Source organism: Hemitrygon akajei, chromosome 13 (genome assembly GCF_048418815.1).
Source record: "Hemitrygon akajei chromosome 13, sHemAka1.3, whole genome shotgun sequence".
NCBI lineage: Eukaryota > Metazoa > Chordata > Chondrichthyes > Myliobatiformes > Dasyatidae > Hemitrygon > Hemitrygon akajei.
In genome coordinates, this window is record NC_133136.1 from 58,659,163 (window position 1) to 58,675,022 (window position 15,860).

Below are 15,860 nucleotides of genomic sequence, written 5' to 3' on the forward strand. Positions count from 1 at the left end.
CTTCGGCCCACAAAGTTGTGCCAAACATGTCCCTAACTTAGAAATTACTAGGCTTACCTATAAGCCCTCTATTTTTCTAAGCTCCATGTACCTATCCAAAAGTCTCTTAAAAGACCCTATTATTTCTGCCTCCACCACCGTTGCTGGCAGTCCATTCCACGCACTCACCACTCTCTGAGTAAAAAACTTACCCCGGACATCTCCTCTGTATCTACTCCCCAGCACCTTAAACCTGTGTCCACTTGTAGCAACTATTTCAGCCCTGGGAAAAAGCCTGTGACTATCCACACAATCAATGCCTCTCATCATCTTATACACCTCTTATCAGGTCACCTCTCACTCCCCGTTGCTCCAAGGAGAAAAGGCCGAATTCACTCAACCTATTCTCATAAGACATGCTCCCCAATCCAGTCAACATCCTTGTAAATCTCCTCTGCACCCTTTCCATGGCTTCCACATCCTTCCTGTAGTGAGGCGACCAGAACTGAGCACAGTACTCCAAGTGGGGTCTGGCCAGGGTCCTAAATAGCTGCAACATTACCTCTCGGCTCATAAATTCAATTCCATGATTGATGAATGCCAATACACCGTACGCCTTCTTAACCACAGAGTTAACCTGCGCAGCTGCTTTGAGCGTCCTATGGACTCGGACCCCAAGATCCCTCTGATCCCCACACTGCCAAGAGTCTTATCATTAATACTAGATTCTGCCATTACATTTGACCTACCAAAATGAACCACTTCACACTTATCTGGGTTGAACTCCATCTGCCACTTCTCAACACAGTTTTGCATCCTATCAATGTCCTGCTGTACCCTCTGACAGCCCTCCACACTATCCACAACACCTCCAACCTTTGTGTCATCAGCAAACTTACTAACCCATCCCTCCACTTCCTCATCCAGGTCATTTATAAAAATCACGAAGAGTAAGGGTCCCAGAACAGGTCACTGAGGCACTCCACTGGTGACCGACCTCCATGCAGAATATGACCAGAATATCATCTCATTGACTCTTCACTCAACACTGGAACACCTGGACAGGAAAGATGCATACATCAAGATGCTCCTTATCCACTACAACTCAGCTTTCAAATACCCAGCATCCCCTCAAAACTAATTAATGAGCATGAAGACCTTGGCCTCAATACTTCCTTGTGCAATGGGATCCTTGATTTCATCATTTGCAAACCCCAGTTACTTTGGATTGGCAACAACGTCTTCTCCACAATCTCCATCAGCACAGGTGCACCACAAGGCTGTGTGCTTAACCCCTGCTCTGTTCACTTTACACTTATAACTGTGTGGCTAACCACGGCTCCAATGACATATTCATGGTTGTTGATGACACCACTATCGTAGGCCAAATGAAAGGAGGTGATGAATCAGCACATAGGACTGAGATTAAAATCTGACTGAGTAGTGCCATAATAACAACCTCTTACTCAATGTCAGCAAGACCAAGGAGGAGATTGACTTTAGATGTAGGAAACCAGAGGTCTGTGATCCAGTCCTCATTGGAGGATCAGAGGTGGAGAGGGTCAGCAACTTTAAACCCCTTGGTGTTATGACTTTGGAGTACCTGTCCTGGGCCTGGCATGCAAGTGCAATTATGAAGAAAGCAAGATAGTACCCCTGGTTCCTTAGGAGTTTGCGTATATTCAGCATGACATCTAAAACTTTAGACATATAGAGGAAAGTATATTGACTGGCTGCATCACAGCCTGATAGGGAAACACTAATGCCCTTGAATGGAAAATCCTACAAAAGTGGATATGGCCATTCCATCTCGGGTAAAACCCTCCCCACCACTGAGTACATTCTACATGAAGCATTGCTGCTGGAAAGCAGCATACTTCATCAGGGAACCCCACCACCCAGGACATGCTCTTTTCTTGCTGCTGCCATCAGGAAGGCGGCACAGGAGCTTCAGGACGCACACCACCAGGCTCAGGAAAAGTTATTACCACTCGAACATCAGGCTCTTAAACCAAAGTGGATAACTTCACTTGCTCCATCATGACCATAACCTATGGACTCTATCTCATGTTCTTGATATTATTGCTCATTAGTTTACTATTATTTCTTTCCATTTGTATTTGCACAGTTTGTTGTCTTTTGCACACTTGTTGAACATCCAAGTTGGTGCGGTCTTTCATTGATTCTATTATAGTTATTATTCTATTGTTGACTTATTGAGTATGCCCGCAGGAAAATGAATCTCAAAGTTGTATATGGTGACATATATGTACTTTGATAATAAACTTATTTTGAGCTTTGAAGATGTCCTTACTCCTATATTCAAGTCCTCAAATAATAAAGGCTAACATATTAGTTACCCTCTTAATTCGTTGCTGTATGTACATGATGATTTTCAGTGGCTTGTGTACAAGCAGACCCAAGTCGCTTTGGACATCAACAATATGCAATTTCATATCAACTAACAAATGCACTGATTTTCTGTTATGTGCACCAGAATAGATAATCTCTTTTTTCCACAATGTATTCCTGTTGTCACGTTCTTGCCCACTCACTCAGCTTGTCTATATCCCTGTGAAGCTCCTCCATATCCATCTTTACCTTTACTCACATTGCAAATGAATTTAACATCATCAGCAAATTTGCAAATGTGACATTTGGCCCAAGCTAAGTCATTAATATACACTCAGCAACCGCTTTATTAGGTACACCTGTACATCTGCAAGTTAATACAAATATCTAATTAGCCAAACATGCAACAACAACTCAATGCATAAAAGCATGCAGGCATGGTCAAGGGGTTCAGTTGTTGTATATACCAAATATCAGAATGGGGAAGAAATGTGACCTCAGAGACTTTGACTATGGGATGATTGTTAGTGCCAGACAGGATGGTTTGAGTAGCTCAGAAACTGCTGATATCCTGGGATTTTTACGCTAACAATCTCTGGAATTTACAGAGAACGTTGTGAAAAACAAAAAAAAACCCAGCAGACAGAATAAGTTTGGGCAACCTGGTATCGGACAGGATGGGAGGAGTTGTTGCAATCTCACAATGCCCTTGGGGAAAGACTGAGCAAAGGCAGGAGAAACTGGGGAAAATGGAATGGAAACCCGAATGGAAACAGGAAGCAGCATTCCAGAATGTTCATTGAGAAAAGTGCTCGTCTATAATATCTTCCTATAACTTACCCTCCACTGATGTCAGGCTTATAATTTCATGGCTTATTCTTTGAGCTTTTCTTAAACAGAATAACAACATTAGCTATCCTCCAATACTCTGGCACTTCACCTGTGGCTAAGGACATCTTAAAGAGCTCTGCTAGGGTCCTTGCAATCTTTGCACTAACCTCTCAAGATGTGGAGGCTATGGCGAGATTTACCAGGACACTGTCTACACTAAAGAACGGGTACACTAAGGGCAGGTTGGACAAAGCAGGGTTGTTCCTCTAAAGTGGTAATAGCTGAGGGAAGACCCGATAGAAATATATAAAATTATGGGAGCTGAAGATAAAACAGTCAGTATTTTTACCTCCAGGTTTCAAGTGTCCAATATCAGATGGCAAGCATTTAAGGTGGGGGGGGGGGGGGGGAGAGAAGTCCGAAGAAGACATGAGGATCAAGTTTTCTTTTAAACACAAAGAGTGGTGCCTCATTTACACTGCCATGTGTGGTGAATGAGGAGCTAAGATAGAGGCATTTAAGAGGCTCTCTGATAGGCATGAATATGCAGAGAATAGAAGAATATGCATTACATGCAGATGCATGGGTTTAGCGTTATTAGGCTTCATTAGCTTATTTGGTCCAGTACAACAGCATGGGTCAAAGGGCCACTTCCTGTGCTGTTCTATTTTATGTTCTAAAGCTGGAAATAGGGATTTTTAAACAGCAAGAAGTCCTTGGGGACAGACCATCTCTATTGCACCCAGAATTGTGCAGAGACTCTGCTGTTCCTCAGGTAAGCTGCTGCAGTCCGAGTTGCCAATGTTAAAGAAGACTGGCCTTCCACGTTTGGGTTAGGTAAGTGCAAGGGTACAATGAATGGCAATTCCTGTCATGCGGAAGAATCTCAGTATCTCAAAAATAGTTTAAAATATTCTGAAATAGCAAAAAAATAAAGTAGGCAACTTATAAAATTACTTTCTAAAATTTGTTTTGGCAAACAAAAATGTATTAAATGTATAATAACTGGGAATGCAATCATGTAACTAACAATGTTCCCTCTAATTTGTAGTGACCACTGTGCGCAAAAATCATGCGCTGTGCAATTTTTTTTGCCCAGTGACAACATGTGCGCACTGAATAATTTCTTCAATAACGACAGTAGAAATTAGCCAGTTCTAAAATCTGCAGATAAATCATCGCAAACTCCAAATTATCAACACCAACTGCATCAGAACAAGGAAAAAGTAATGTGACTATGTACAATTGTGAAATATACTTAACATGCCAACATAGTAGAGGGTGAAAACCTTTTGTGTGCAGTTTAAATTCCTTTGTCCACTAGTAGCAAGCGATGTGAGCATGCATGCATCTTAGAGGGGACATTGATAACTAATTGCAATACAGTATTCTCATTTTCTCTGAAGGACGATGAAATATAGAGAAGGCTATAACACAGATATTTCCAGCAACCATGAAGTTTCTGCGAGATTCACTGAACACAATTGTGCAAATACATTTTGTTTGTAATAAAATATCTACTAATACTCCCAAAAAAACCTCATTCCAGTCTGGTTCGGATTTAGACATTATTAGGAATAGAGATGGAGCTGGTGGTTGAGAAATAGTCACTGTGATGGGAACCAGGGAAATGTCTTTAGTTTTCCAATGTTTGCATAGAGAAAATTTTATTCATTCGCTGCTGTAGGCTGGCTGACCAAAAGACTGGGGAATTGGGAAAATACTTGGCTGTTTTAGATTAATGCAAAATATGTTTGTATTTTTAGATTAAACAGCAACAGGCATGTAGCTGGTAGTCGACATTAAGTGTGGTGTAGACCATCGGTGATAGTGGAGGTGGGAGAGTAGTGAGGGACCTCACTAAGCAATTTCTTTTTAAATATTGAAAATTATAAATAATTTATTTTCTCAACAAATAAGACATGGCATAGAAGTTGACTCACTTTTGTTCTGCTTTAAAGGTTTTAAATGCAACAATGATTGAAGATAAGATTATATTAATTGTGTATATCATCTTTATCAGATTGAATCATTGCTTTTGAAATCTAGTGCTATTAGATTAGACATTTGAATCTTGATATTCATGGAAATAATAAAATAACACATTAACTTCACAAACCAGTCATGCTTATGCAGTTTTACTATAATGCTTTCACTATCCATTCCTAAGGCACTTTATAAGTAATGTGCTCAGCTATAAAGTCTCATTGAAACATTCTTCAAGCTAATAACACCACCTTTCAAAAGCTTCAAGGCCCATAATACTTCTACCAAATTGATAAAAAGAAATACTGCTGACTTACTTGTCATAAACTTTAGTTGTTCGGTTGTTTATTTGTTTATCAAATTTGTAGCGCTGGTAGTCTTCAATCCCGTCTTTAACTGCAATAATTGCAAGAACCACCACCAATGGCAACATCGTTATCTCCTTTTGAAATGCTTCTACCGATGGCACCCAATTCAGAATCACCAGAAACAGGAAGTAAAGATTTGCAGCTCTGAAAGAATGTAAAGATTATAGAAATTTAAAGAAATGAAATGGGAATGTAATACTCTTGTTGAATACAAAGTACAAGAATGTACTAAACAGTTACAGGCTGGTCCATTCAGTTTTGGTTGCAAGGAATATTTTAGAAATAATTATCACTGGAGAAAAAAAAAAGGGCATTCTGAGAAATCTGGACCAGCCTACAAAAAAAATGACTAACCTACCTGAATTATTTGACAAATAGCAGAGAAGGCATATTAAAGAAATTAAGTAGGTGCTGTTCAAAAGCTGTTTTGCAAGTTTTATGTAAAAGAGAAGCTGGCAAAACTGACATGGCAAATGGTGGTTTGTCCATACAGATAGAAGATAGATTCTGCTGTTCTCTGAAGCTCACTGCTGGAACCATGGTTTGTTTTCATACCTGGATATGGATTTTTGATATTTAGAGAAATAAGGAGAATATTATTGATATTCAGAGAAATATAGAAACCATTAAAATTAATGCCACTAAAATGCATTAAAACATAAGAACTTTACTTTAATGATTTTAAAACTTCAATGTTATTCCTTGAGAAGCTGAGGTATTCTTGGTAGAAGTTGTTTAAGGGGAGATTGTATTAAGGTGTATAAGATCAGAGAGGTTAAATAGAGGCAAGTAGTTCCCCTCAGCTTGTGTTTCAAAGAAAAAGGCATATAGATTTACAATCTGGAATTTGTTCTTTGTCACAGTGGTTGAAACATATGACCTAATTTTCAAAAGGGAATTGGATAGGGATTTAAGAATACTTCATAAACTATAGAGAAATCATGCCTGAATGGGACTGATTACACTGCTCAAAAAAAGGAAGCATCACAGCTTGAATAGTCACCTGCACTACAAAAATGCAGTGATTTTATCAAAAATGATGATTAATGGTTAATTTCAAGCACACATACATTATACATCTTAATCAAAATATTAATCTTTGGGCTTGCTTTAGTCCAATTTTCTAAAGATTTTCACATTCACTGCCAGCCTCTCTACATTCTTTAAGAGATCCTTAAAGATGAACACTCTAAAGCCTGCTCTCAATGAAAATGCTGCTGCTAATGACCATGAGGTGGATCCTTGCACATAGAAGTACATATAATTTAAACGTCAGTAGCTTCCATCTTGTGAATATGTGCATATTAGCTGGAAAAAAAGTTTCAATGCAGCTGTGATACCCCGTAATACAAAAGTGTCAATGAACACAAATTAACAATCAGTTTTGGAGTACAAAAAGGCAATCAAGACAACCTCATTTACCGTTAAGATTCAGCAAGAGAATATAGTTGCTGAGAAAAGAACATATTAAATGTCTACAAAGAAAATTTTTAAAAATTAACATGATTGATGAGAAAAATGTCAAAAGATACTACAATAGCAAGCATATTCAGGACATGTGAAATAAATTAAGACCATAATACCATAAGAAATGGAAGCAGAATTAGGCACTCAGTCCATTGAGTTTGCTCTGCCATTACATCATGCTGATTTATTACCCTTCTCAACCCCCATTCTCCTGCTTCCTCCTTGTAACCTTTGACACCCTGACTAATCAAAAACATATCAACGTCTGCTTTAAATTTACTCAATGAATTAATTCCACAGCTATCCGAGGCAATAAATTTCACAGATTTCTTGACACATGCCGGTGATAATAAACCTGATTCTGATCTCTGGCTAAAGAAATTCTTCCTCATCTCTGTTCTAAATGGATGTTCCTCTATCCTGAGGCTCTATTCCTGGACTCATCCGCTATAGGAAACATTCTCTCCACATCCACTCTACCTAAGCCTTTCATAGGTTTCAATGAGATCCTCCCACAAGTGCCAGAAAATGCTCCTCATATGGTAATCTTTTCATTCTTGGAATCATTCTTGTGAACCTCCTTTGGACTCTCTCCAATGCCAGCACATCTTTTCTTCAATAAGGGGCCCAAGAGTGTTCATAATACTCTAAGTGCGGTCTGACTATTGCCTCCGGATCACATCCTTGCACATAATCTAGTCCTCTCAAAATGAATGCAAACATTGCATTTGCCTTACTAATCACTGACTCAACTTTCAAGTGAACCTGCACAAAGACTTCAAAGTCTTTTTGTACCTCTGATTTTTTAATTTTTTCCCGGTCAGAATGCTGGAAATACTCATGCAGATCAGGCAGAGAAACAGTGTTAACATTTGATTTCCAGTTATTTTGTTTTATTTGTGATAAAAATACCATACAGATAGTTCAAGCTGTCATGAATGGACAGAAGAGATGACATAAAAATTTAGTGACATGCTGAATGGTCAGGGAGAAACGATGAGATTCCTAGTGGCAACATCAGACAATGAAGTTAAAAGGTAATGACAAACCAGACAGATAGTAGAGACTCAATATAAGTGAGACTAGTCACAAATCACAGATATCCAGCTGCGATTGGGGAGGAACAAGTGGATCAGTGGAATGAATGCAGGTGACTGCTGAGTTCTGGATTAGTTTTTCCCTAGTGTTTCCTATTCAAATCTTATTTCTAAATGATGCTACAGTGATGAAAGTGTTTTCTAATTCACTTGTATGTCATGACCCACTGATGTTGCCTGAAGCATTGGTTAAAGACAACAGGAAAAGGCAAATCATTGAGGAAACCACAGAATGCAGATGCTGGAAATTAGAACAACAAATAACCTACTGGAGGAACTCAGTGGGTCCAGCAGCATCTGTGAGAAGAAAGGAACTGTTGATGTTTGGGCTGAAACACCGCAGTTAATTTACAGAATGAAAAACAAAGCTTACTTTTCTGTTCCGCTGCCAAACATGTGCTTAAGAAAGCTAAGCTGTGCCAGTAATATCAAACATGGAGTTTGCCCTTGAATAACATTACTAAAATCATTAACATGTAATTGACTTAACCTAGAGCCAAGGAAACTTGGAGTTTAAACTAGAGTTGCAGGGGGATGGGAAACAGAGTGCCAGAGCAGTAAATGGAGAGGTTGTGGAGGCAGATGTTGGTAAGAACACAGACAAAGTCAGGAATCAAAAGGTTGAGCATGGTGCAACTAGTGTTCTAAGCTGTGTATACTTCAATGCAAGAAGTATCGTAGGAAAGATGGATGAACTCAGGGCTTGGATCAAACCCTAGAACTATGACATTGTAGCCATTAGTGAGACTTGGTTGCAGGAGGGGTAGGACTGGCAGCTCAATATTCCAGGGTTCCATTGTTTTAGATGTGACAGAGTGGGAGGAATTAAAGGAGGCAGGGTGGCATTACTATTCAGGGAAAATGTTACAGCAGTGCTCCATCAGGACAGACTGGCGAACTTGATTAGTGATGTGTTATGAGTGGAACTGAGAAATAAGAAAGGTATGACCACATTAATTGGGCTATATTAGAGACCATTCATCAGTACTAGGGATTTAGTGGAACAAATTTGTAAAGAGATCACAGACTTTTGCAAGAAACATAAAGTTGTCTTAGCAGATAATTTAAACTTTCCATATATTGACTAGGAATCCCATACTATAAAAGGAGTAGATGGGATAGAGTTTGTCAAATGTGTTCAAGAAAGTTTCTTTCTTCAGTACGTGGAAGTCACAACAAGAGAGCATGCAAAGCTGGATCTGCTATTAGAGAGTGAGACAGGGCAGGTGACGGAAGATTGTGCAGAGGAACACTTTGCATTCGGTGACCACAATGCCATCAGTTTCAAAGTAAGTATGCACAGAGATAGGTCTGGTCCACAGGTTGAGATCCCAAATTGGAGAAGGGCCAATTTTGATGGTATCAGAAATGATCTGGCAAGTGCTGATTGGTACAAGCTGTTTTCTGGCAAAGATATACTTGGAAAGTGGGGGGCCTTCCAAAACAAAAGTTTGAGAATACAAAGCTTGTACGTGCCTGTCAGAATAAAAGGTAAAGGTAACAAGTATAAGGAACCATGGTTTTCAAGTGATATTGAGGGCCTGCTTAAGGGAAAAAATGAGGTGCACAACAGGTTTAGACAAGTAGGAACAAATTAAGTGCTTATATAGTAAAAGAAATGCAAAAGAACACTTAAGAAAGACATCGGAAAGGCTAAAGGCGGCATGTAGTTGCTCAAGCAGACAAGGTGAAGGAGAATCCTAAGGGATTTTACAGGTATGGTATGAGCAACAGGATTGCTAGGGACAAAACTGACCCTTTGGAAGACCAGAATGGTAATCCATGTGTGGAGCCAAAACAGATGGGGGAGATACAGACGAATCGGGTGACAGATAGAGTCTGTAGAAGTGAGGCAAAGTGGCATCAACATAATGGACTCTGAACAGATTACAGAGGAAGTGGTGTTTGTTACCCTGAGGAAAATCAGGGTGGATAAATCCCAAGGGTTTGACAAGGAGTTCCCTCGGACCCTAGGGGAGGCAAGTGCAGAAATTGCTAGGGGCCTAGCCGAGATATCTAAAAACATTCTTACTGATGGGAGAGGTACCAGAGGATTGAAGGCTGTTGTTCCACTGTTTAAAAAAGGCTTTAAACAGAAACAAAGAAATTATAGGCCTATGAGTCTGACATCAGTTGTGGGAAAGTTTTTGGAAGGTATTATAAGAAGCTGGATATGTACGTATTTGAATAGACATGGACTAATTAAGGATAGTCGGCATGGCTTCGTGTGTGGTAGGTCATGTCTAGCAAATTTATACAGTTTTTCAAGGAAGTTATGAGGAAAGTTGATGAAAACAAGGCAGTGGATGTTGTCTACATGGACTTTAGCAAGGCATTTGACAAGGCCCCGCATGGGAGTCACTTGGCAGTCAGGATGAGGTTGTAAATTGGATTACGCATTGGCTTTATAGGAGAAGGTAGAGAGTGGTAGTTGAGGTTTGCCTCTCTGATTGGAGGCCTGTGACTAGTGGTGTGCCGCAGGGATCAGTGCTGGGTGCATTGTTTGTTTGTCATCTATATCAATGATCTGGTTGATAATGTGGTTAACTTCATCAGCAAATTTGCAGATGACACCAAGATTGGGGGTGTACTGGACAGTGAGAAAGCCTATAATGGCTTGCAGGTGGATCTGCATCAGCTGGAAAAATGGGCTGGAAAATGGCAGATAAAATTAAATGCAATCAAGTGTGACATTTTGCTCTTTGGGAGGACCAGCCTGGGTAGGTCTTACACTGTGAACGGTAGGGCACTGAGGAGTGTTGTAGAACAAAGGGTTCTGGAAATACAGGTATATCATTCGTTGAAAGTGACATTACAGGTAGATAAGATTGTAAAGAAAGTTTTGGCACATTGGCCTTCATAAAACAATGTACTGAGTACAGAAACAAGAGAAAATCCACAGATGCTGGAAATTCAAGCTACACAAACAAAATACTGGAGGAACTCAGCAGGCCAGTCCTGCTGAAGGGTTTCGGCCTGAGATGTCGACTGTATTTTTTTCCCCCATAGATGCTGCCTGGCCTGTTGAGTTCCTCCAGCATTTTGTTTGTATTGAGTACAGAAGATGGGATGTTTTATTCAAGTTCTTTAAGATGTTGGTGCAGCCTAATTTGGAGCATTGTGTGGGGTTTTGGTCACCTACAAGTTTGAAAGAGTGCAGAGAAAATTTACAAAGATATTGCTGGGTCTGGAGGAACTGAGTTATAAGGAAAGATTGAATAAATTAGGACTGCATTCTTTAGAACATAGAAGATTGAGAGGAGGTTATACAAATATACAAAATTATGAGAGGCATGAGAGGGTAAATGCAAGCAGGCTTTTTCCTTTGAAGTTGGGTGGGTTATAGATTAAGGATGAAAGGTGAAAAGTTTAAGAGAGACATGAGGGTAAACTTCTTCATTCAGAGGGTCATGAGTGTGGAATGAGCTGCCAGCACAATTGATCTATGTGAGCTCAATTTCAATGTTTAAGGGAATTTTGGATAGGTACAGGGATGGTAGGGATATGGAGGGCTAGGGTGCTGGTGCTGGCAGTTTAAATAGTTTCAGCATGGGCTAGATGGGCCAAAGGGTTTGTTTCTCTATGTCTCTAAACCATAATAACAATATCCCTGGTCAGCAAATATTGATGCCTGGAATTTTAAAATGAAACAGCAATTAATTATTTGAGATAATTTTGTTCTTTGTATGCATCAATGATACTGAAATAGCTATTAAGAGAATATATCTGGTTTTGCAAATTATATCGAATTAGGAGATACAGTTAACATAAAAATCAAAGCAAAATGTATACTGGTATTGATGTGGTAATAATCTAAAATGTGTAGAAGCAGGTCAAAACCAAAGTAGGTGAAACAGGCTAGAAAAAAAAAATCAAAAGCAATTATACTTTGAATTGATGTCGTTCTATTGCCATCAAAAAGCAGAGGGTTTCAGAAGCACGAGCTGGCCGTAATTCAAGAGAAAGGACTTGCATTTCAGAGTGGTGACAGGCCTCAACATAAAAATGAGGAAACATAGATTACTGTATTCCAAAATCTGCACCATCCTGATACTCAGAAAGGTAGACAAGATCATCGAAAGTTGGCAGGACCTTCTTATTGCTCTTAGGTATTATTAATTCTTGAATGCCAAAAGAAAAGCAATCCACCTCAGTCTATAAACACATATTATGCGAGTGGCAGGGTCAGCAACTGTTATTGTTACTGATTTTTTTCTGCAAATGACTGGGGGTGGGTGGGACGACTTCTGGGGTCTGCGAGTTTTGTTTCTTTTTCGTGCCGGGGTGGTGGGGGTGCGAGGGAGAGTTGATGTCCTTTCTTTCATCCATCGACACCTATGGTCTTTCTGTACTTAATAGCTAGCAGAGTTGTACATGCCTTTCTTTGACAATAAAATCAAGCTTTGAACCTTTGCACAGTCATGTTGACAAATCTCTTACACGCTACTTCTGACATAATACAGTTACTTTTAGGATTAACACTAGAAAATGTCAAATAGAGTAGACTAAGTTAATTGAATTTTAAACATTACCTTCGAAACTGCTCAAATAAATTCATTGGAATAAAGTTCAGCAAAGTATACTTTGTTGTTTGAATCCTATTGGTCATGTAATTTTTGATGACCTTTTCATATTCTTCAGTGAATATACCAAGGCAAGGAATTACAATTCGATGCTTGTGACCAGTTTTCTGCGATTGAGATGTTTTAAACCATCCAGAGAATGATGATGAAGTGTACGTATTATTCCTCCTATCTGTAGAGAGCAGCCTCTGCCATCTGTAACGAGCCCACTGGATAGGGTTTGCCATCTTTATAAATTGTAACAGGCTGGTAAATCCAGACAGCCTGGACCAACCAGTACTCAACTGCGAAAAAAAATCACAAAGAAAAAAAATCAAATCAAATGGTTCTTGCTGAGTTAAATATTGAAACTTTGAATGAATCTTACATAACCTATAAATACATGTTTCAATTCCGCTATTAAATTCTAACTAAAATAACAACTTAAGCTCATTTGATTCTGAAAAAACACAAAATGACTGAGACTGAGAGAAAAACAGAAATGTCCAGCAGAAGTTCCAGACTGAAGAGGAAGTGTAAATTGCAGATCAATTGCATAAAATGAAGAAGGACTATTATACAAAAATTTAAAAAAAAAGTTTCACAAGTATAGATTCTCCACAAAGCTCCCACACAGCAGAAGATGAAATATTTTATTTACTGATAATTTCAAACATTTTTGTATTAAACAGATTTTTAAAAGCCACACACACAAAATGCTGGAGGAACTCTCAGCAGATCAGTCAGCATCTATGGAAATGAATAGATAGTTGACATTTCAGGAGGGACCCTTCTTCAGGACTGAGAAGGACAGGGGAAGGTACCTCAATAAAAAGGTGGGGGGAGGGGAAAGAGGCTAGCTGGAATGTGATAGGTGAAGCCAGGTGGGAGGGAAAGGTCAAGAGCTGGAAAAGAAGGAATTCAGTGGGAGAGCAGAGTGGAGCCATGAGACACAAGATGGCAGCAAAGACAAGCTCCCAGGAAGGATACGTGGCTGTGGTAGTGGGTCTGGGTGAGTACATGGTCGGTGTCGGAGAGCAGCAGAGATCACAGAGGGGGAGCAGTGAGAGAGGGTTTCACTGAATCCAAAGAAAATATTTAAACTTCTTCAGGGTAGGCAACCCTTGAAGAGACAAACATCCAATGAAAAAGAAAAAGAGTACTTTTTTCTAAGAACATAAAAACATCACTTCTATCTGTACTGATGCAATCAATTTGTATCACTGTTTTAGAAGGAATTAATGGTGCTAATCTTGATGGTCAGAACAAAAGTGCCATCACTGCCTTTGTTTGTAAATAAATATTCTCAATATACTGTAAATTTAGCCTGTTAACCAAAAAATATTTGTTTTGGGTATCCTTGGCTTTACAAAAAGCCAGGAATACCTGGCAACACAAGGAAATTATGGGTTAAGTGAAAATTCATAAATTGAAAAGGACATTTCCCATTAACTTAACTAAAAACTCTACTGGTCTCCAGAGCTCAAGCATCTTAATTATAGACCATTAACTCTTATAAATACATCAACACCTGTTTTTTAAAAAAAATGAAATATCACTATATTTAGATATAAATCCTAAACTAATTTAATGCGAAGTGCTCTGCTTGGTGCTATGCAGAGCAATTATTTATCCGATCCATAGGTAGGTACCCATCCCCAAACTTGAAGCAGACATCCACCTGGCTGTGATAGGAACTTAACCTCTTACCCTCTACTGGCACTCCTGCAGCAATGTATTGCCCACAGTTTGGTGCAGAGAGGTGTGTGTGTGTGAACTTCTCTGTCCGGCAGGTCAAGGCAAGTTGTGCAGCCACTCATCCCTGCAATAAGGTGCTCAGGTCTGTACCACCATGGGCATTGCGAGAATACGTGATTGTTGTGTACAACCAGTGACTACTCCACATTGACAGTCAGTCCAGATCAGTGTGCAGTCCTGAGCAGCCCACCCAGTACGCAAGAGTTGCTGCAGATGCTGGAAATCTACAGCAATAGCTAGAACGTGCTGGAGCTCAGCCTATCAGGTGGCATCGATGGATGGGAAAAAACAGTCGACATTTCAGGCAGTGACCTTTCATCAGTCCCAATGAAGGGTCTCGGCCTAAAAGGTTGACTGATTATTCCCATTCATAGATGCTGCCTGACCTGCTGAGCTCCTCCAGAAGATTCCGTGGATAACTTCAATTGCTTTCTACGATCGACTTTCAGTTGCCAGTCAGACAGTGTGGCAAGCTATCTTGCCGGTGATCTGGGCTGAGATTGTGATTGGTCTCCAACTTTGGCAAAGGCTAAGGGTTTTCTGGGTTGGCGGAGATGCTCGATGTTTTTAATGGCCAAGGGGATATTTTCAGCCACAGCCTTCAGCACCTGGTTGTGGCACCAGCGGTAATGGTCTTCTTCCAAGGTTTTTGGGCAGCTGCAGAGAATATGTTCAGGGTCCCTTTGCCAGAGCAGAGAGGATATGATGGCACCTCTCCTTTGTTCCAAGTAAAACAGGTTTGCTGGACTAAGCAGGACATTATACATAGCCCTTGTGTTCTCTGACTGGTCAATTAAGAAAAGTTTAAATTTGTGTCCCAGAGAGAACAGGGCAATGTTTGGAATTAACAATGTTAACCTAATGAATACAGAAGAGTAGGCACGTCGGCCTCTGACTACAGAACATGATGTTAAATTAAAGTAATCCCTTCTGCCTGCTCATGATCTGTAGCCCTCCAGTCCCTGCATGTGTTTGCCTAAAAGTCTCTTAAATGCCACTATAATTTCTTCTTCCACCTCTACCCCTGGCAGTGTATTCCAGGCATCTGACAATCTCTGTGTTAAAAAACAATCATCCTCTACTTTAAACTTTTATCTCTCTCGCCTTAAACTTATGCCTTTAATATCTGGCATTTCTGCCCTTGGGAAAACTCTGACTGTCTACCCTATCTTTGCTCTTCATAATTTTATAAACTTCTTCCAGCTCTCCCCTTAACCTCTGAACATCCAGAGAAAGTAACCCAAGTTTGTCCAGCCTCCCCTAAAAGCAATTGCACTCTCATCCACACAGCACCCTGGTAAATCTCTTATGCATCCTCTCCAAAGCCTCCATATCCCTCCTGAAACAGGGCAACCAGATCTGTACATAATACTCTGGGTGTGGCCCAACTATAGTTTTATACATCAGCAGTGTGGCTTCCTGAGTCTTGTACTCAATGTCCTAACCGATAAAAGCAAGAA

General features: G+C 39.9%; 1 protein-coding gene across 2 annotated transcripts in view; it reads right to left on the minus strand.

Annotated features, from left to right (window-relative positions):
• LOC140737914 (phospholipid-transporting ATPase VD-like) overlaps positions 1–15,860 on the minus strand; it is a 193,517-nt gene that overhangs the window by 77,510 nt on the left and 100,147 nt on the right. For both annotated transcript variants that reach the window (XM_073064713.1, XM_073064712.1), the window contains exons 2-3: positions 12,613–12,947; positions 5,466–5,660 (exon numbers count right to left, since the gene is read on the minus strand). In XM_073064713.1, coding sequence (XP_072920814.1) covers positions 5,466–5,660; positions 12,613–12,890 — 473 coding nt within the window. In that variant the 5' untranslated portion in view covers positions 12,891–12,947. The remainder of the gene's footprint in view (positions 1–5,465; positions 5,661–12,612; positions 12,948–15,860) is intronic.